The sequence below is a fragment of the Lampetra fluviatilis genome, chromosome 1 (assembly GCF_964198595.1).
Source record: "Lampetra fluviatilis chromosome 1, kcLamFluv1.1, whole genome shotgun sequence".
NCBI lineage: Eukaryota > Metazoa > Chordata > Hyperoartia > Petromyzontiformes > Petromyzontidae > Lampetra > Lampetra fluviatilis.
In genome coordinates this window covers 13,022,205-13,042,917 of record NC_136275.1, presented here as the reverse complement: position 1 = coordinate 13,042,917, position 20,713 = coordinate 13,022,205, and the positions used below count along the sequence as shown (strand labels likewise).

The window sequence follows — 20,713 nt, the reverse complement described above, 5'->3', positions numbered from 1 at the left end:
ATAGAGGGGGGTTTTTGCCCGGGGGGTTAGATCGCGTAAATATATCAATGTGTCGTTAAACCTGCCACCACTCGACACAGGCAATTTGTAAGGTTAGTCGCGTAAACAAAACATACCAATTCATTATTTGTACAGCACACCGGTGTGTTGGAGAGCAAATCCACAACAGTTACAATCTGAGTACGACGTTTCGCCAGTAATTACAAACGGCATCATCAGGCGGCAGCCAGATTTGTGGAGAGAGTTGAGTGCACCGGGTGTGTTGGAGAGTAAACCCACAACACTGAAAACACTTACAATTCGAGTTACGACATTTCGCCGATAAATTACAACCGGCATCTTCAGGCGGAGAGCCCAACGTCGTTTCGACTACGTCATTCATCTCGCCCGCCACCTCCACCCTCCAATTCGAGTTACGACGTTTCGCCGATAAATTACAACCGGCATCTTCAGGCGGAGAGCCCAACGTCGTTTCGACTACGTCATTCATCTCGCCCGCCCCCTCCACCCTCCAATTCGAGTTACGACGTTTCGCCAATAAATTACAACCGGCATCTTCAGGCGGAGAGCCCAACGTCGTTTCGACTACGTCATTCATCTCGCCCGCCCCCTCCACCCTCCAATTCGAGTTACGACGTTTCGCCAATAAATTACAACCGGCATCTTCAGGCGGAATGCCCAGCGTCGTTTCGTCTACGTCATTCATCTCGCCCGCCCCCTCCACCCCCCGTTTCTCCCGCCCCCTTTGCCCTCCCCGCCCCGCCCCCCATTCACGTCGACGTGCGCGCGCCGCTGTGACGTCACCGCGGGAATTTTCCCGCCATTTTCGGCAGCGGAATCGCGGCGGCGGCGGTGCAGTAGCAGCGCGGGCCCGGATCGAAGGCGCCCCCCCCCACACCCCCCTCTCCTCCTCCTCCTCGAGACAGACACACACACAGAGAGAGAAGATGCCGCGAGAGATCATCACCCTGCAGCTCGGGCAGTGCGGGAACCAAAGTGAGTTGGGGGGTGGTGGTGGTGCAGCGGCAGCAGCCCGCGCCTGTCGCGTTCACACTTAAAGAGCCTGGCGGCCTCCATCGCGCTCCACGCCGATCGTCGCCTCTGTCGTTGTCATCATCATTATCCGTCGTCGTCTTCTTTATGAGTCGTCGGTCGAGCGAGCACGACGAGCTCTGTGCGCGCGTTGCTAAGTGACGGGAGATGCCGCGGCGTACAGTGCGCACTGTACATGATGCACGACGTACAGTGCGCACTGTGCGTGATGCCCGGTGTACAGTGCGCACTGTGCGTGATGTCCGGTGTACAGTGCGCACTGCACGTGTTGCCTGGTGTACAGTGCGCACTGTCCGTGTTGCCCGGTGTACAGTGCGCACTGTGCGTGATGTCCGGTGTACAGTGCGCACCGTACGTAGTCAACTGTGCTGTAATGGGACAGATACATACGGGTTTCAAGCCTTTGTTGACAACTACATGAGAAGGCCGTCTGATAGAATCTGATCAAATAGGCCGTCGAATTGTATACAACGTTCAAACTACACTTGTAAAGCGAATATATAGTCAAGTACAGCGATTGTTCTAACGATACACTTGCCACCGCCATGGGAATGTGGTTCTCCATCACTGGCTCAGGGCTATAAGCCGGAGGTGAGCACCACTTGTGCTCATTTGAGATCTACATCTTATTGCCAAAATCTGCATTGTGCCAATGTAATGCTTTGGCTCTGGGTTTCCCCAATGCTTCATGCAAAGCACATTATGAAAAAATAAGAATAGGTTTTATCCTGTCTGGCAATAACACCTATTCTTATTTTTTCATACTTTGATACTGGCAAAAAGGTCCCATTTCAAAGCACATTATTGAACTGGACTGCTTTGTTTTTTTGTTGCAGTCGGGTTTGAGTTCTGGAAGCAGCTGTGCGCCGAGCACGGAATCAGTCCCGATGGGATCCTGGAGGATTTTGCCACGGAGGGCACGGACCGCAAGGACGTTTTCTTCTACCAGGTCTGGTTTCATTTCAGGTCGAGATGATTTCCCCCCCCCTGGAAATGCGGGGTAAGGAAAGCAGCCTTGTGCGCTACTGCCCATGTAGATGCAGGATAATACCGGTCCTATGACTAATTCAAAATGTCCCTGTGTGGGCCACACTAGCTGGTTGGTGGGCATGAAGTGGGCAGGTTTGGGTGGAGACGAACATTGTTTTATTGGTAGAAAGGGTAAAGCATATTCTTATTTTGTCATAATTTTGATACAGGCAAAAAGGTCCCATAGATATGACATTGAAGTGGCTCAGCTTATTCTGAAGTATGGCGGATGTAGATGCAGACCAACAACTACAATTTCACATTCAGGCGGTCAGGCCAGATAACCGCATCAGGAGCAGCGGAATGTATCACCGAAATGTCTCCTCCGTATTTGTGGATTGGGCATTGTGTCGTTATGTTGTATGGTCTGTTCTGGATGACCACTGTCGCACACCGGTTCAGCTGATTTCTGTGATGTACTGCACTCTGCAGGCTGATGATGAGCACTACATCCCTAGAGCTGTGTTACTGGACCTGGAGCCACGCGTCATCAACTCCATTGTAAACTCGTCCTACGCCAACCTCTACAATCCTGAGAACATCTATCTGTCAGAGCATGGCGGAGGCGCCGGCAACAACTGGGCCAGTGGTCACTCCCAGGTACACAGACGTCTCTTTATAATGTGCACATGTAGTTAGTTATACGGTGTAATGTATACTTTGTATGTTAGCTGGTTATTTTCTAGCAGTTGTTTTGCGATAGTCATTTTGTTAAAGCTGGCCATCCATCCAAGGGACAGTATGTGGTACTGCATCATTATTAGTAACTGGGTTATTACCGTTAAATTATTGTATATTGCAATTACCCTTTTTTAATGTCTTGTAATGTTCCACAGGGTGAAAAAATCCATGAGGAGATATTTGATATTATTGATAGAGAAGCTGATGGCAGTGACAGCTTGGAGGTGAGTGCCAGTTTACCCCATTCAGAATAGATTGTGACGATGTTTTGAAAACAGACTACTCGTTATTTTCATATTAGTAAACGGAGTTGTGTGATTGTGGTAATCCTTTTGTGAATAATAATATTTTATTTAAAGCCTGGAAATCAGCTAAAATGTCCAGGTCTTCCTGTCCTATTAGTGACTTAAAACACTTGTTTTACCTGTATCTGTTATTTTATGTCTAAGTTCACTGAAGCAGCAACTTGATATGAAATGCTTCATTTTTTTGTACAATATTTTGGTTTCTGTATTGCAGGGGTTTGTGCTGTGCCACTCCATAGCAGGGGGAACAGGCTCAGGCCTGGGTTCCTATTTGTTGGAAAAACTCAATGACAGGTATTGTAGTTCACATCAGACAGCTAGATAATAGTAACACAGTTAATTATAAAATTTCTCACTTTTCAGAGTTAACTTTACACGTGTGCTTGAATATATGCAACTTGTTGTTAATTGGCAAATTGGAATGAGCTTTGTAAATATTTTTGCAGGTTCCCAAAGAAGTTGATCCAGACATACTCTGTGTTCCCGAACCAGGATGAGATGAGCGATGTGGTGGTGCAGCCGTACAACTCCCTGCTCACGCTTAAACGACTCACTCAGAATGCCGATTGTGTGGTACATGTGGCTCACCACCTCTGCATATTCATTTCAGTTGACATTTGTTGGCCCTGAAGTAACTTACATTAAAATGATTGTATTATTATATTTCACCTTTAGGTTGTGCTGGATAACACAGCCCTAAACAGGATAGCCACAGACAGACTGCACATACAGAATCCTTCCTTCTCTCAAATCAACCAGCTGGTAAGTAATTTGCATCATATTGTTGATGCTTGAGTCTTAGACTTGGAATTAGTATCAAGTATTTATCAACAGGAACTTTTCGATTTGAATTCAAAAGTAACGATGCACCTTACCAAATTAATATATTGACAGTCGCACCATAAGCCTAAACTCTAGTTGGATCTTGATTTGAAGCTTTTGTGACTGCAGGAATCCATACTCTTTGGTTCTTTCGGTAAAGTCACGTAGGTAGAAAATAAATCACGACGTTTCGGGTGCAACACAAGCGTCCGTCATCAGGTGGGAAAGCATGGCCTGCTGCTGATGCAGACTGTTTTGTTGTGGCCGAAACCTCTAGTTGGATGATATTGATGTGGGGTCCTCTGTTTTGTTGCTTACTGAGCTAATGCAAATGTATTTTTTTCAAACTAGGTGTCGACTATCATGTCCGCCAGCACCACCACTTTGCGCTACCCAGGCTACATGAACAATGACCTCATCGGCCTCATTGCCTCCCTCATTCCAACCCCCCGTCTGCACTTCCTCATGACTGGCTACACACCCCTTACGACTGATCAGTCGGTAAGCTGGCACATGCCCTCAACCAGGCTCATGTCCCATGCCTGCTTAAATATTTTTTAATTCAACTGTTTTTATTTGGTGTGTCCTGAGAAATTAAACATAAAGGGTCCTAATAATTTGTCCAAAAGTTAAATATGCCTAGTATTGATCCATACGACAGAGACAGTAGATAATTGATGCATGGCTGCCTAATGGTGTAATGTTTTGTATTGTTTGCTAACATGCTTACTGAAAAATCACTAGGAAAGGTTTTTAAGGAAACAAGTGGAGCGCACAGCAACTAAGATGGTACCCATATAGTGCTGTATACAAAGTATTTTATGCATTATTTACATTTTAAAGATTGTGTTTCTTAAGTGATGGGAATGCATGGTTTGCCGTGTTTGAAAACATGCAGAAAAAAGGCAATTCCTTGACCTTAACGTTATTTTATATAAATTATAACTGGTCAATATGACCTTTGAATCAAGATAGAAAAAATTATGTACGTATTGTTTAAACATTTATTTTAACATGTTTGTTTGAGAGGTTATATTTTACTGGTAGGAACGAAGTGGACCAGACCACCAATAGATTAATGTGTCCGTCCGTCCGTGTATCAACATCGCCCCCTACTGCAAACACTTGGCATGACCCTGTCCGACAAGATGGCCGCCCGCTCCCCCTGCGATCTGTGAATTAAACAAGATGGTCGTCGCTTCCGGCGCATCACGACAAAACTTTAAACTTTGCTTCAAAATTACTTTACTGAAACGCAGCACGTTAATTTAAAAAATTACTTTACTGAAACGCAGCACGTTTTTTTTAACACAGAGACAAGAAACATTTATTAACACAGAGACGAGATACATTTAATCGCCTTATTTGTGCACGAAAAGCACGGCGCGAGGCCTAGTGCGGCAGGCTTCGCGAGGCCTAGTGCGGCAGGCTTATTAACACAGAGACGAGATACATTTAATCGCCTTATTTGTGCACGAAAAGCGCGGCTTCGCGAGGCCTAGTGCAGAGGCTTCGCGAGGCCTAGTGCAGTAGGCTTCGCGAGGCCTAGTGTGGCAGGCTTCGCGAGGCCTAGTGCGGGAGGCTTATTAACACAGAGACGAGATACATTTAATCGCCTTATTTGTGCACGAAAAGCGCGGCTTCGCGAGGCCTACTGCAGAGGCTTCGCGAGGCCTAGTGCAGAAGGCTTCGCTAAGTCTACTGCAGAGAAGGCTTCGCGAGGCCTAGTGCGGTAGGCTTCGCGAGGCCTAGTGCGGCAGGCTTCGCGAGGCCTAGTACGGGAGGCTTATTAACACAGAGACGAGATACATTTAATCGCCTTATTTGTGCACGATAATTTTTTCTTTAATTCCTCTATACCCGGTTGATATCCCTGTACCGGTACTAAGTATTATTCCTACTAGCCCACCCCGCAGGGTCCTGTTATTAAGTGTTTACAAATGACAATGGTTATGGATGTGTTTTAGTGCTCAATCATGAAATGTTTCTTTCTCATGTAATATGGCCATGTTTTACACCACCAGGTGGCAAGTGTGCGCAAGACGACGGTTTTAGATGTAATGAGAAGACTACTGCAGCCAAAGAATGTGATGGTTTCCACTGGCCGTGACCGCCAAACCAACCACTGCTATATTGCCATTCTCAACATCATACAGGGAGAAGTAGACCCAACACAGGTAAAGTCAGGTTTCTTAAGTCATACACATGTACACTGCTCAGACCTAAATGTACTGAATCGAAAACAAACACAAAATGTTTACGAATTAACGATTGTGCTTGCACAGGTGCACAAAAGTCTGCAACGGATTCGGGAGCGGAAGCTTGCAAACTTCATCCCGTGGGGCCCGGCCAGTATCCAGGTGGCCTTGTCACGCAAGTCACCTTATCTCACTTCTGCGCATCGTGTCAGCGGCCTCATGATGGCCAACCACACCAGTATTTCCTCTGTAAGTTTCTCACTGGAAGTGAGCATATAAAGTGCACACATATGCTACAGTTTAATGTGTGGGTGAATAAATAATTACAGTCCTTTGTGAATCGGCGGCGGGCGGCTGGATAAAGAGGCCTTCCCAGGCCACGCTGTCAAAGGTCTGATGTAATTAGCTGCTGTTTACTATAGCTGGAAATAACTGGTCGCCAGGTTCATAGTGCAGTGTGCTAGCTGTGCCACAGCTCCCCCTAATGTGTCGTATTTAAACAAAACACATGAACAATGTAACTGCACAAGCCTGTTTTGTTGAAGTGTTGTTTGGCAGTATGTAATGACCACTTTACCTGTCTTGCAGTTGTTTGACAGAACGTGCAAACAGTACGACAAGCTGCGGAAACGCGAGGCATTTTTGGATCAGTTCCGCAAGGAAGACATGTTTAAAGAAGATTTGTCTGAATTTGATGATTCGCGTGAGGTCGTGCAGCAGCTCATTGATGAGTACCAGGCAGCCACACGGCCAGACTACATCTCCTGGGGTGCTCAGGCCTAATATGGGCATGGCAACACCTCTGTAAGTGACCTGACAAATGACTCAGTTTGTTTTTAATTAGAAAATGTCGATGAAAAAATGTTTTTCATTTTTGCCGAGTGGGTATATCACGAACATTTTCAGGATTCAAGTTGATTATTTCAGCACTCACCACTGAGAAGCTAAGGTCTACATTTACAGCTCTTCTGTTTATATTGGTGTGATTATATTTGCTTTAAGGTTTATTAGATGCAATATATACATGTCTGAAACTGCAGTGATGATATATAAACTAGGATTTAGGACAATGTGTGAATCTTCCAATAGAGTAATACCATGTGACCATGTGTAAAAATGCATTTATATAGTTTTTCTGTTAAGTTAACGTTAAAAATGCACTGATGTCTAATAAAGTCCGCTAAATGCTTTGAATAGTTTAGATAAATTCTTCAAGAAAAATACAGTGAGGGAAAAAAGTATTTGATCCCCTGCTGATTTTGTACGTTTGCCCACTGACAAAGAAATGATCAGTCTATAATTTTAATGGTAGGTTTATTTGAACAGTGAGAGACAGAATAACAACAAAATCCAGAAAAACGCATGTCAAAAATGTTATAAATTGATTTGCATTTTAATGAGGGAAATAAGTATTTTACCCCTCTGCAAAACATGACTTAATATTTGGTGGCAAAACCCTTGTTGGCAATCACAGAGGTCAGACGTTTCTTGTAGTTGGCCATCAGGTTTGCACACATCTCAGGAGGGATTTTGTCCCACTCCTCTTTGCAGATCTTCTCCAAGTCATTAAGGTTTCGAGGCTGACGTTTGGCAACTCGAACCTTCAGCTCCCTCCACAGATTTTCTATGGGATTAAGGTCTGGAGACTGGCTAGGCCACTTCAGGACCTTAATGTGCTTCTTCTTCAGCCACTCCTTTGTTGCCTTGGTCGTGTGTTTTGGGTCATTGTCATGCTGGAATACCCATCCACGACCCATTTTCAATGCCCTGGCTGAGGGAAGGAGGTTCTCACCCAAGATTTGACGGTACATGGCCCCGTCCATCGTCCCTTTGATGCTGTGAAGTTGTCCTGTCCCCTTAGCAGAAAAACACCCCCAAAGCATGTTTCCACCTCCATGTTTGACGGTGGGGATGGTGTTCTTGTGGTCATAGGCAGCATTCCTCCTCCAAACACAGCGAGTTGAGTTAATGCCAAAGAGCTCCATTTTGGTCTCATCTGACCACAACACTTTCACCCAGTTGTCCTCTGAATCATTCAGATGTTCATTGGCAAACTTCAGACGGGCATGTATATGTGCTTTCTTGAGCAGGGGGACCTTGCGGGCGCTGCAGGATTTCAGTCATTCACGGCGTAGTGTGTTACCAACTGTTTTCTTGGTGACTATGGTCCCAGCTGTCTTGAGATCATTGACAAGATCCTCCCGTGTAGTTCTGGGCTGATTCCTCACCGTTCTCATGATCATTGCAACTCCACGAGGTGAGATCTTGCATGGAGCCCCAGGCCGAGGGAGATTGACAGTTCTTTTGTTTCTTCCATTTGCGAATAATCGCACCAACTATTGTCACCTCACCAAGCTGCTTGGCGATGGTCTTGTAGCCCATTCCAGCCTTGTGTAGGTCTACAATCTTGTCCCTGACATCCTTGGAGAGCTCTTTGGTCTTGGCCATGGTGGAAAGTTTGGAATCTGATTGATTGTTTCTGTGAACAGGTGTCTATACAGGTAACAAGCTGAGATTAGGAGCACTCCCTTTAAGAGTGTGCTCCTAATCTTAGCTCGTTGCCTGTATAAAAGACACCTGGGAGCCAGAAATCTTTCTGATTGAGAGGGGGTCAAATACTTATTTCCCTCATTAAAATGTAAATAAATATATAACATTTTTGACATGCGTTTTTCTGGACTTTGTTTTTATTCTGTCTCTCACTGTTCAAATAAACCTACCATTAAAAATATAGACTGATCATTTCTTTGTCAGTGGGCAAACGTACAAAATCAGCAGGGGATCAAATACTTTTTTCCCTCACTGTATAATATATATGGGTTCCACAGTGGCAAGATGGTATACAGCTGGGTTTCCTCTGTAGTTGGAGCACACCTTCTGGGGTCCCCTTTTTAAAAAAAAAAGAGAACCACGACCCGTTTTCCAGTCCAGAAGTACTGTACCCACCTTTCATCTAACATTGAAGATGTGTGTTAACCACAACACTCCACTGTCCAGCGCTTTCAACAACTCTGGACGAATTTCATCCACCCCAGAAACTTTGCTGCCACGAAGGCCCTCAACCGCCGCAGCGACTTCAGCAACCGTGATGGATCCAACCACCCCAGCTACTTCCAGGGCTGCCTCCTAAAAGGGCATATCCACCAGGTTGAGCTACTCAAAGTGGTTCCTTCCACCTCTCGACTATCTCCCTAGATTAGGTCAGTGTTATATCACCCTTACTGAAAACAGCCTCAGCCATGTCCTCCAGAACATCTATGAGGCTGCTTGGTAGTCCCTCTCCATGGCCTCTCCAAACTCCCACGCCCGGGCTTTTGCTTCAGCGAATGCTGCAGCGGCTGCCCTCTTGGCAAGCCGGTACCTCAATCGAGTCAGGAGACCTTTTTCCAAGCATAGATCAGAAAGCCTCCAACTTACTATGGGTGTATTTCTGGTCAATCTGCTTCTCAGTGGAGCTTAAATATCTTATGACATACAAAAACGAATATAGGCCACGTGATGTTATCTATATTTGAAAAATTACTTTATTGGAAAGCAAAAAAATGTCCCCCTAATTGAAACTTGACAGGGTCGACAACATTTTGACGGAGGTTGTACCAGAAATAATAAAAGTAACACATTTGAGGCTTAAGTCTGAAATAAATATTTTACTTGTTTTCAGTTAATGTGACGACAGTATTGTGTAAGCTTGGACTTCGAAGCTCTACAAGGCACTGCTGGAAGATACGTTAGTGTACACACGAAAGGAGGCTTACAAACATTTATACTTTATTTTATTTAAGGCAAACATCTGAAACAAAATATGGCTGCATTGTGCTGCAGTTGAAGCATTTTTTGACAAAGCAAGCAAAACAGGAATATGAAAAAGTTATCAATGCCATTTCAAAACTAGGCACAGTATTCAAGTTATGCCAAGATATTACATTGTGGAAAATGTAAAGAATTAGAAAATGCCAAACTCCACAAGATGGTATTTCCACAGTGCAATAATGCATTTCAAAATGCCAGATTTTTGGGCTTTTTCTAGTTTCCTTAACTTGTCCAGTTCTCCGGTGTGTGATTCCAAAGTTCAGGACAAGCGATGCACCTGTACACGATTGCACTTTACAAATCTATTAAACATATTTAAATAAAAAAGTTGCTTTATTCGAGTTTTTTTTATACAAAATGTGATTATCAAAAAACAGGGAATAAATAAGTAAACTCCCTGCAATCCATTTTGCAGAAATGCTGCCAGCAGCATATTTCACACGTCCGTCCAAACCTGGATGAGTCCCAGGAACGTATTGGCTTTGTAAACAAGAGTAAGGCTATGGCAGTGTAAACCATACAAAGCCTACCTGGTGCTGTTAAAACAACCGATTGTCAGCTGGCGCTATTTTGGGACAAAGACCCTTGTGCGATAAAGGAACTGGTGGGATTGCTGCAAGGCACTAGTTCATTTCTGGCACTTTGCAAGAGGATATAAGAGTGCAATGTTTTTAAACCTCTCAACAGTTGGGCTATAGCAGTCAACAGTGGTGAAAAGCGACACTGCATTGGCAGTGGGAACGATGGAAAGTGCTTTTAAGTAGTCTATGCTGGTTCGTTTTACATGTACAACTCTGTTTTGCCAGGCATAAAAAAGGAGAGATGATTAGGTAATAAAAGCTGCCCGACTTTAGCGAGCCATATCAGGCTTGTCAGTTACCACCTGTTTGGGTATGGAGCTGTTGCAGCGAGCATGGCTTGCAGTTTTATTAATGACCAGTATTTCAGGTTCAGTTTATATTTGTATGGTTTTGAATTGTCTGCATTTCATATTTTTTTGACAAAGTTAAATTCTAAGGCTACATTTTAATATCATTGGTAATGCCTTGTTAATATCTGTAGCAAGTGCTTTCTCAAATGAAAACATAGTTTTCAATGAATAACCCAACAACACTTAATTCTCAATTTATTGCCCAACATATACAGCACTATCAATCCTACAGTACAGTGGTGTCGACTACATACTCAAGCACATCAAATAGTGACTTTGGGCTCAATTTCAAGTTCCTTCCATCATGTTGCTTTGTGGAACCTCTTTCATTTCAGGAATTTACACATACTTGTAAACCATGTGGATAAGGCACTTACCAAGGTGCACTGTTCCCAGTATTTCAAACATGAGGCTTTATACAGTAGTTTGTGTTGAGTTTTCATTTCCAGCGGATTGGGTAGAGGTATGAACTGATTAAAACTTATTTGAACAAAATAAAATATATTTACTGAACAACCGCAAAGACAATCGTCTATCACGAGTTGGAAGGAGGCTGAGCAGTAACAAGGCAGGAATATATCTCATAGATTGGTACCACTGAGACATGCGTCTTATTTGGCATTATTGTTTTACTCATTCTACTGCAACATTTGTACATTCTTTGTTTTGCATCCCAGATCTCCCTTGCAAAAAGAGACTCGTGTCAATGGGCTCGCCACCTGAAAGACCCACACGTGGGTGCTAGGCGAAGTAACCTCAATACATCTTATGAAATTAAATTACTCTGCGTTCCCTAGGTTAACTTTTACAGAGTTGGCTCTTTGAGTGCACGCTTTCCCCTTTACGCATGATGACATTGATATAAGCCTCCATTAACTTGGAGATTTCTGCCACCTGCAAAGAACAACACCAAAATAGTCACAAATATAATATTTATGGAAATGTCAAATACACAACAATACAAGTGTCAGTTGCAAAGTCATCATACGCACCTCATTGGTTTGGAAGATAATCTCTTGTCCATCAATGATTAGCTGGAAGGTGGGAAGGAGGGGGGTGGAGATCAGGCTCTGGTGTGCATCATCGGCTGGGGGCGCCGCCCCAAAGGAGAGAATTCGTTCGTACGGGAAGGAAACAATTGGCTCGGCCTGGCCCCGCACGTACACCGACAAGGACTTCAAGCTGACGGCCAGCCACAGCTCACGCGGGAACTGCCCATCCGTGCACTGCGGCAAAGGGAAGAGAAATTGTCTCATTTTTCACCCAAAAACGTCTAGAACTTTAATTCAGAATTTTCCAACAATGTGGAAAGGAAGACAATCTTTAACTGACTTTTAGCGTTTTTAATCTTTAAAATGTGAATGTGGCTCAATCTGTGGCAATATTTTCTACACTATTTGGGTTCAGTGCTTATGCAAGCAATGCAGCCTCAGCCTGGGCAAGATGCTGTGCCATCTGGGATTCCACCCACCTGCACATCAAAGAGAGTGGCACCGTAACCCGACCACTGCCGCACCAGCTGCATGTACTTGGCAACGGCCTGCTCAGGGTCCGTGTCGTGCAGAAGGCGCCACTTGGCCAGAATTTCGGCTCGCAGTGTCAGCAGCTGCACCCTGGCATCATCCTCTGCCCGCTCCTGCCGGTCCCGACGGGACCTCCTCAAGCGCATGAAGGATCCGGCAGCCTCGCGCAAGCTTCTCCTAAGTAACCCTTCACCCCGTGTGCTCCTCTCTACAACCCGTACAGCAGTAGAGTCGGGAGGTGTTGGAACTGTAGGAATAAAATGAAACTTAATGATTAAACGTTTGTGTTCAGTTTTGTTTTTGAAATGTCAAGGTCATCAATTTTGTTTTCATTAAGATACTAGTCCTGTGATGTATACTTTTTGTCTGATGTAGCATACTCACTGCTACTGAATTCATTGAATGAGAATCCGACTCCATAATGTGGAGTGGAGACTATAAGAAAACACCACCGCACTGTTTGGGAGTCTGGCTAGCCCAAGAGTTTGTGCACTCAAAGGTGAGCCAGTTTGAAGAGCGAGCGCAACACTTGTTTCTCACAACTAGCCAGTTGAGCTGAAGAGAATAAACGCTGAAGCAATGTCAACGACAAACGCAAACATTACGACCTCCATGACAATTCACAAGGGAGATCGGTGTGTTTCAAGTTCCTGGCCTAAATCCCAAAACTTGAAATTGCCTGAAACGAAGTTGTTTACTCCCCCACCCCTCCATGCAATAACAACAATGAATCCAACTAGATTCTCGCCATGTTAGGGTAAAGTATGTTGTATAATGAAATAAAGTGACGCTATATAAACTCACCCATGTCCTGGGAGAATGTGAACGGCTGGCTCACACTGCCAGGTGTGACTGGTGATGCTGGGGTAGTGGGCGTGCCGGTGGAGGTAGCGAGGGTGCTAATGGAGCTGGAGAGGAACATCTGTGAATGGCCCGTGGGGTAGAAGTCCTCCAGGTGCATCTCAAGCGGGGAGTTGGTGGCGCAACTCGACGCTTCGGTCTCCACGGTGGCACAGTTGCCGTGAACAAACTGCAGCCTGAGCGCCGCCATCCACTGCAGGGTCTCGCCACTCACTGGGAATCGTCCCCGTGCCATGCTGTCATGGGCCTGGGGTAACACAGTGCAGCCAAGAATCATTCACACATGGAACATATGCTGCATATAACATGTAATAATGAAATCAGTGTGGCAGGACAGGCTAAGGGAACTGCGCAGGTAGTGTACCCCTATAATCCAGCACTGGAGGTGTGGGTTGGTGGATCGCACATTTGTTCCGTAACTCCCTTCCCGTTGGTGTTGAAGTGCCATACCCTGGGCTAGCCAGAAGGTGGTAGAGTAAAGCGCAAACTAATATCTTCTGTTCTTCCTGTATGGGATAGCGTCGCCCCATTCGAGTGGGTTTTTTTCCGTACTCAGGAATTGGTCGAGAACATCTTACGATATATACAGCTTCATATTTGTGAAGTGTGGAGTATTGTGAGATGCTGTTTGCATGAATTACACTGTAAAAACGCTCATTATTTATTAACTAACCTGCTCAAACATGAATGCCATTTCAATGCTGTCTTCCTGAGCCACAACAGTGTCCAAAACAAGGTAGAGCTTGAAGAAAATTTTCCACTGGTTCTTATCAACACCCTCCCTGGTTGCTGCCAGCCTGCAGCACATGCAGTAAATATACACACACACATCTTAACATCATGAGAAACAATACACATGCAGTAAAGATACACATCTTAATAACATCATGAGAAACAATACACTTTTAATCTTGATTTGAAGTTTTCGTGACTGCAGGAATCCATACTCTTTGGTTCTTTTGGTAAAGTCACGTAGGGAGAAAAAAAAAATCACGACATTTCGATCGCAACACAAGCAATCGTCATCAGGTGGAAAGATGCAACAGTAGAACTGCTGAATTTCTTTTTGCGATTTTTTTTTTCTGCCTACGTGACTTTACCGAAAGAACCAAAGAGTATAATACACTTTTAGTTCTGCAGAATTTACAGCAAAAGCTCCATTATCTGGCATCCATGGGGAATGGAGGGTGCCGGTTAATTAAATGTCGATAATTATCTGAGTTATACTTATGGTTCACCAAATTTTACAAATACATAAAACTTTTCAAGAAATAAACCTAAACCTACAATTTAACCTCCAATTAGCACGGTTGGCTACGTATGGTCCAAAATAATATTCAGTGATAAAGTCATGATACAGCACAACGCGATCACAATAGCGGATGCTTCCAATTGAGGTCGCTAGCACCACTGCTCGGCAGCATCCTGAAGCTTCCGTAAACAACATATATGAGAAGGGCACGGAAAAATAACAGATGGCTATTGGAATTTTTCCAGATATGTCAAGAAAGATTTGTATTACCGTCTTTGACAGATGCCGGTTAATAGAGCATTCGGGATAGTAAGGTGCCGGATAACAGAGCTTTTTGATGTACTTAACATACTTTGCTGTAAAACACAATCCATGCTCACATGTTCTTTGGGTCTTTCGGTAAAGTCACGTAGATAGGTTCAAAGAAAATAACATAATAACAAAAAACTGCGATGTTTCGATCGCAACACAAGCGGTCGTCATCAGGAAAAGGGGGTTAGCTTCTAAAGACAACTGCTTATAAAGGTTTGAAATGGGCGTAGCCCAAATGTCAGCAGCCAATGCCAATGCAAGTGGTGGGCTGCGACCGCAGCGGTGGTGGGCTTTCCACCAATCAAAGGGCTGCAGGCAAAAATTACTGAAAGACCCAAAGAATATGAATTCCTGCAGTCACGAAAGCTTTAAGTCAAGACATGCTCACATTCTAAGACAGTAGTCCCGCAAAGGCAGCAGACGAACCTCTCAAACCTGGCCAGACTGTCTACGAGGAGGGCGTTTTCCTCGATGGCTCGCTCCCCGTCCGGGCCACATTCGAACAGCGCAAACTTGCTACAGCTGCCCTCCATCTTGAGTCCTCGCAGCAGCCGAGCGACCACCTGCTCACCCCGCATGGAAGGGGCAGGGATGACATTTTCTCTGCAACCTCCTCACGCATTGCAAATGAACCTCACGCTACAACGCACAAGCAACACAAGCGACCGAATACCGGAAAGCCACTCACCTCGCCTGCGGTGACGTGCGAGGTGATCGAGATTGGGCAGGAGCCCCCTCCATGGCAGAAGATGGTGGTGCTGATTTCTCGGCCTTCGGCCAGGGCTTGGATTTCGTCACGGGAGGGGACGCTTTGCCGGCACAACTTGCACTGCAGTGCAGTCCATGTGAAGGCCACGTACCGGCAGAGCTCCTGGTCTCGGCTCCGCTCAAGTGCTCTGATTGTCATCGTAAGAAAACGAGTATACGATGAAAAGTGTGCGCAGAGAACCCTCTATTAAAATGTATGTCGAAGAATTATGATTGAACCGCAAGAGTAACACTACTCTCTTATAGAGAAGTACTGGCGCTACGCAGCGTATGCACATGCCTGACAGCACACATCATTGAGCTCACCGCCGCAGGTGCAAGTGGAGGTACCGCAGCACAGCGCGACTGGGCGCGAAGGTGCAGCTGGTACACGCCAGGAGGTGCCATACTCGGAGGTTGAGGCTGCCGTCCCCCTTGCCCTCCCACTCACCCATCGTGGACCCATCCACCCCCTCCCAAGTCATTGTCTGCTTGACCAATTGGCAGTAGAGTTCGTCCCGGAGAGGGAGCAGGTCCCAGCACGTCTGCAGGATGCCCTGGACCATGGGCGTGGGATCCCGCACTCTCTCCAGTTCCAGGAGACACAGGGACAGACGCACGGCCTCCTCCGAGAGAGAGCTGTACCCATATGCTGCACCAACATGAGGACAGGACAAACAGCTCTTTGTTTACCCGGGAGACTCAAGAGTTTCAAGAATAATTTTCAGCAGAGTTCTTGCATGGGATGTTTTGGAAGGTTGAGTGCCTGGAGTAAATGCATTTAAACCAGGCATAGCAGTTAAACTTGGGGTGGTGAGAAACTGTTTGTGTAAAACTAAAACAGCAATCGAAAAACAAAGCAGGAAAAAGTTTTATTCAGACGTTCTTTCAACCCACTCATGGTGAATGGGAATTGGTAGTTCATGGCTAGAACACAATACCACAACATGAACAGCAATTTTAACCACAACTCCGTCAGAACTCCATAAGTGGCGTTTATCAACCAATTCAGTAGTTACATTGTAAGAATCAGACACAGCCTCTTAAAAACGAATCCATAAACATAAAATAACATTATTATATAGCTATTTAGCAATGTGGCCAACCAGAAATTTTAAGTTATTCAACCTTGGATAAGAAATGTAGTTAACTTTTTAAGCACATAATCAAGTATTTGTAATTTGCATTGACAGATTATTTAACAAATATGCCATTACTCATTATTACCGTAACTCATGTTTACAGCACTTAAGCGATTTTTTCTGTATCAGACGAGCCAGAAAAGGCTCCGGTGCTCCCCTAGGTGTGCACTCTGACCCCCAGTGTGGGTAATAAGTTGAGGCCTCTTGTGTGGGTGCCATTGCTCACGATTAGAGTGGTTGTCGCCATAGGGGAGCGGCAGGAGAGGGGAGAGCAGTGCGCGGGGAGAGTAGCGCAGTATCGGGTTTCGCGTGCACGTGCGATCCACCAGGTCGGGGTCGTCACCACTCTCCTGGTGAGGCACAGGGTCGCAGGACAAAGACACGCATGAATACATACACGTGCATACACACAAAGACCCACCCATATATCCTTAATAAGATTGCTGGGGAAAGTGCTTTTAGCAAGCACCTATAAAAGCTGGCACAGCACACGAGAGGGTGGGTGGCCAGCACCATGCCCGGCTGCCTTCGTCTCCCTAGTGGCAATGTTTACACACTGCACCATGTACTCATATGAGGCTGGGTTGACTTAGGGGAGGCCCAGGATCAGTTCAAATAATCATCACTGGTGTTGACCATGAGCGGGAATCGAACCCAGGTGGCCAGGTTTGTAGTGCAGTGGCTAGCACCGATCCCCACACAAACACAAGCATGCACACACAAACACAAATTCATGTACGCACCTAATTACGTAAGCACATGTAGGCACACACCCGACCCAGATGTCATTTATACACAAACCAAATATAAAATCTCAAGTATAGCCTTGAACATACTGTTGGGGTAAGTTCTGTTCGAGAGAGCCTTTGAAATAAATTAATCAAACATTCTTCAAATAATTACAAATGCTTTGTGACCTTCTCCAAACACAGACAACTAGGCACATTCCAGGCACTATATATTATACATATTTGACAACATACATCTATAATGCTTTCCAAAGGAGAAACACTTACAGCGATGTCTTGGATGAGCAGTGAGGTTGGCGTATCTGCGCACCCCTTGCTGTCAATGGCCCTCTGTATGGCATGGACCCAGCGGGTCGCCTCTCCTTGCTGCCGGCTGTACAGCGTGTACGAGTCCCTTCGCCCGTACACCGTGAAGCTCCAGTTCCCTACGGGGTACAGGCATACGTCAGGCGAGATGTTAATTACCTCAACTGGCACACAGGAGGTCGTGGGTTCGATCTCTACCCTGACGCCTGTATATTTGGAGTTTGCATGTTCTCCCCATGGTTGCGTGGATTTTTTCTCCAGGTCCTCCGATTTTTTCCTCCACATTTTCAACTATGCATTTCGAGTATTTGGCTGCTGTAAATTACCACATGATAAGCCACTTCGTTGAGCTATCATTTGTGGCCAGGTCGATTCTGAAAAATAACTATATAGCTCAGTGGGCCTTATCTGGTAAAATACTAAATCGTTGAGTTTTTAGACTCATGGCCTTGCAGACGTCTCTCAGTGCTGTTAGCCATCACCTGCTCTGGCTGGTGTGAGGGGCACAGAGCGCGTAGCACCGCAAAGCGTGGTCTTCAGGGTTAGGCCGCCGCATGTTGAGTATTTCTTCTGTCAAGCTTTCTCCACCAAGCACAACCCGCGGGAACCTTCGTGAAAGTTCACGAATTTAATCATTTGAGAGAAGAAATGCTCAACAAGTAGCCCAACCCAGAAGATAAACATTTAGATTTTGAGTGGCTGTGGAGTTCTTGACTCCACTTGACAATATTCAGTGTTGGGTTGATTGATACTCCTACACTTACCGATTCACCCAAATGACTTTCACACAATTTCCTTAAAACTGTTTTTTATCGTTATAACCAGTCATTGTCCCCATTAACTTCACCCTTTGATATTTTCATCCATGCAACAGCCTCACTTTACCAGACAGATTGTTTCAACTGATCCACACGGTGTTAAACCACGCTATGTTAGGAGGTAACATTTCTAGTTTGAATCTGTCCTCACGTTTTGGAACGCCTTCCCATCATCTAATTTCCTAAGTTTCTATTACCTTACTTAATTCAATACAAGCATCACTTCTTATTTTAGACATTTTTGTTATTGCTCTATTGCTGGCCGCTCATCTACAATCGAAATAAACACTTACGTTTGGTTACCACTGCTCAGATGAGGATCTAGATACTTCCCAAGGGGACTGGGGAGAGAGGGGGGTCCAGAAATAGGACCTTACCTTAACTAAAAACACTGAATGTGTTTTCTCAAGGAGATATCAACAAAGTAATTTTTTTGGGGTCTCAAGAGGGATTTTGGGGGTGGGGGGAAGGCAGTCATACTAAAGATGGTCACTGCATCGATCGCGCTTTCAGATGCACTTCTGCGGCCATCTGGAATGCTCTTCCTTCCGATATTAGGAAGCCACGAGTGCTATGCGCTTTTAAATCTCGATTGAAAACTAATTTGTTTAGAACTGCTTTTGTTTTTAGTTTGTTGTCCTTCCCCCACATGCGATTAGCATAGTTGGCTACGTACGGTGCGAAAAAAGTTCAACATACGTGCATACACATGCCCTCCATCACTCCCTTTGCCTCCAATACTGCCGCCGGTCGCGAGCAGCCCTCACCGGTGCGGCCCTGCTGGGTGCCGTCAAGCGGGGAGACGGAGCACATCGGGGTCAACACGAGGCAGCCGGCACGCGGAGCGTTCGCCTCGCTGCCACGGTAGTACTCGAGCGCGCCCGCCGTGAGCACGAACCAGCGCCGCCGCAGCCGAGGACACGAGACCCGCAGGGGCCCCTGGGGACCCCTCCCCGTGGGGACGAGGGAACTCGCATCCGAGGCCGAGGCCTTGTACAACCAGCCTGCGGAGGGAAGGGGGAAAAAACATCGTCAGATAAAAACACGGAAAAAAACACTTCAATTAGGAAAATAGTTTAATTATAACCGCTGTATCTAGATTGTTTCTTTTCCTCTCTCGAAAATATGGTTTATATGATCATAATCATCAAGAAAGAGTTATTCAATTCTCTAAGTCAAATTTGCCAAAGTTAATGATCAAATACAGAAATAGCCATGAAAAACAAATAAAAGCAATGCTTTTATTCATTAAATAAATAAAAAGTTACTCAAAAACGAATTTATAATATTTCATTCCTGACCATATACAGTAAATATTTTAATCAGTGAACTTTAGGAACCGTAAACATTTTTTTAAAGATCTTATTGATGTATAGGACAGTGGTAGAGAATTCCAGAATTGGTGTTATGTATGTGAAACAAATGTCATGAATACTGCAAAAGCTTCACTGAAAAATGTGGAATCCTGACAATTTCAAAACATCGACTTGGAATACAAAATATATTTTGTTCATCAATTGATAAATGTTTTTCAAAGTAAATATTTGCATTGTTATTATTCTGGTATACCTAGCAAAGCCTCACTGAGTATCAATACATTTTTAGGAGGGTCTTCCAAAGTTTTTACAGAAGGGGGAAAATGTTGCTGCTGTGTGTAATTCCAATTGAGTAATGAGCAGGTAATTAGGTTTAACATCCACAAGAGTTTTTTTGGGTTAGATCGCGTGAATATATAAATGTGTGGTCACCACATATACGCCTCTATATAAGGAACTAAACGGTTAGACTTCTCCACAAATCTGGCTGTCGCCTGATGAAGTTAGTTGTAATTACTGGCGAAACGTCGTACTCAGTTTGTAAATGTTGTGGCTTGGGCTCTCCAACACACCGGTGTGCTGTACTAGTGACGAATTGGCATGTTCTGCTTACGTGACAATCCTTACGAATTGGCTGTTGGGTGGTGGCAGGTTTTAACGAGGCATTGATATATTTACACGATCTAACCCAAAAAAAAACTTCTGTTATGGAAGCAGGTAATTTTTCAGCATTGGTATGTTTGGCCAAAGCCAGTTAGCTAGAAGAGGAATAGTTATCGGAGGAAACAGAGAACCCAGAGTAAACCCACGGATAACTCCTCACAAAGGCATCCCCGCATCAGGAATCAAAGCAAGCTT

At 44.9% G+C, this 20,713-nt stretch overlaps 2 protein-coding genes across 4 annotated transcripts in view; one reads left to right on the top strand and one right to left on the bottom strand.

Annotated features, from left to right (window-relative positions):
* The first annotated feature begins 819 nt into the window (after nt 1–819).
* On the top strand, nt 820–9,740 carry LOC144932598 (tubulin gamma-1 chain). 2 transcript variants are annotated; one of them, XM_078856841.1, is made up of 12 exons: nt 820–996; nt 1,890–2,002; nt 2,515–2,682; nt 2,919–2,987; nt 3,283–3,362; nt 3,515–3,641; nt 3,744–3,830; nt 4,242–4,391; nt 5,915–6,067; nt 6,176–6,337; nt 6,677–6,892; nt 9,124–9,740. In XM_078856841.1, the coding sequence occupies exons 1-11, from the start codon at nt 948–950 to the stop codon at nt 6,869–6,871; spliced, it is 1,353 nt and encodes a 450-aa protein (XP_078712967.1). In that variant the 5' UTR covers nt 820–947; the 3' UTR covers nt 6,872–6,892; nt 9,124–9,740. The 2 variants fall into 2 exon arrangements, with proteins under 2 accessions (XP_078712967.1, XP_078712957.1); XM_078856831.1 differs by lacking the exon at nt 9,124–9,740 and having other exon boundaries at nt 6,677–8,812.
* Nucleotides 9,741–9,843: 103 nt separating this feature from the next.
* LOC144932589 (unconventional myosin-X-like) overlaps nt 9,844–20,713 on the bottom strand; it is a 47,193-nt gene continuing 36,323 nt past the window's right edge. Inside the window, exons 12-22 of one of the 2 annotated variants that reach the window (XM_078856810.1) lie at nt 19,307–19,543; nt 17,683–17,840; nt 16,893–17,016; nt 15,852–16,176; nt 15,466–15,673; nt 15,204–15,340; nt 13,887–14,010; nt 13,157–13,460; nt 12,301–12,599; nt 11,822–12,055; nt 9,844–11,723 (exon numbers count right to left, since the gene is read on the bottom strand). In XM_078856810.1, coding sequence (XP_078712936.1) covers nt 11,628–11,723; nt 11,822–12,055; nt 12,301–12,599; nt 13,157–13,460; nt 13,887–14,010; nt 15,204–15,340; nt 15,466–15,673; nt 15,852–16,176; nt 16,893–17,016; nt 17,683–17,840; nt 19,307–19,543 — 2,246 coding nt within the window. In that variant the 3' untranslated portion in view covers nt 9,844–11,627. Of the gene's footprint in view, nt 11,724–11,821; nt 12,056–12,300; nt 12,600–13,156; nt 13,461–13,886; nt 14,011–15,165; nt 15,341–15,465; nt 15,674–15,851; nt 16,177–16,892; nt 17,017–17,682; nt 17,841–19,306; nt 19,544–20,713 lie in introns of those variants that run through there. The other variant, XM_078856819.1, reaches the window with a different exon arrangement.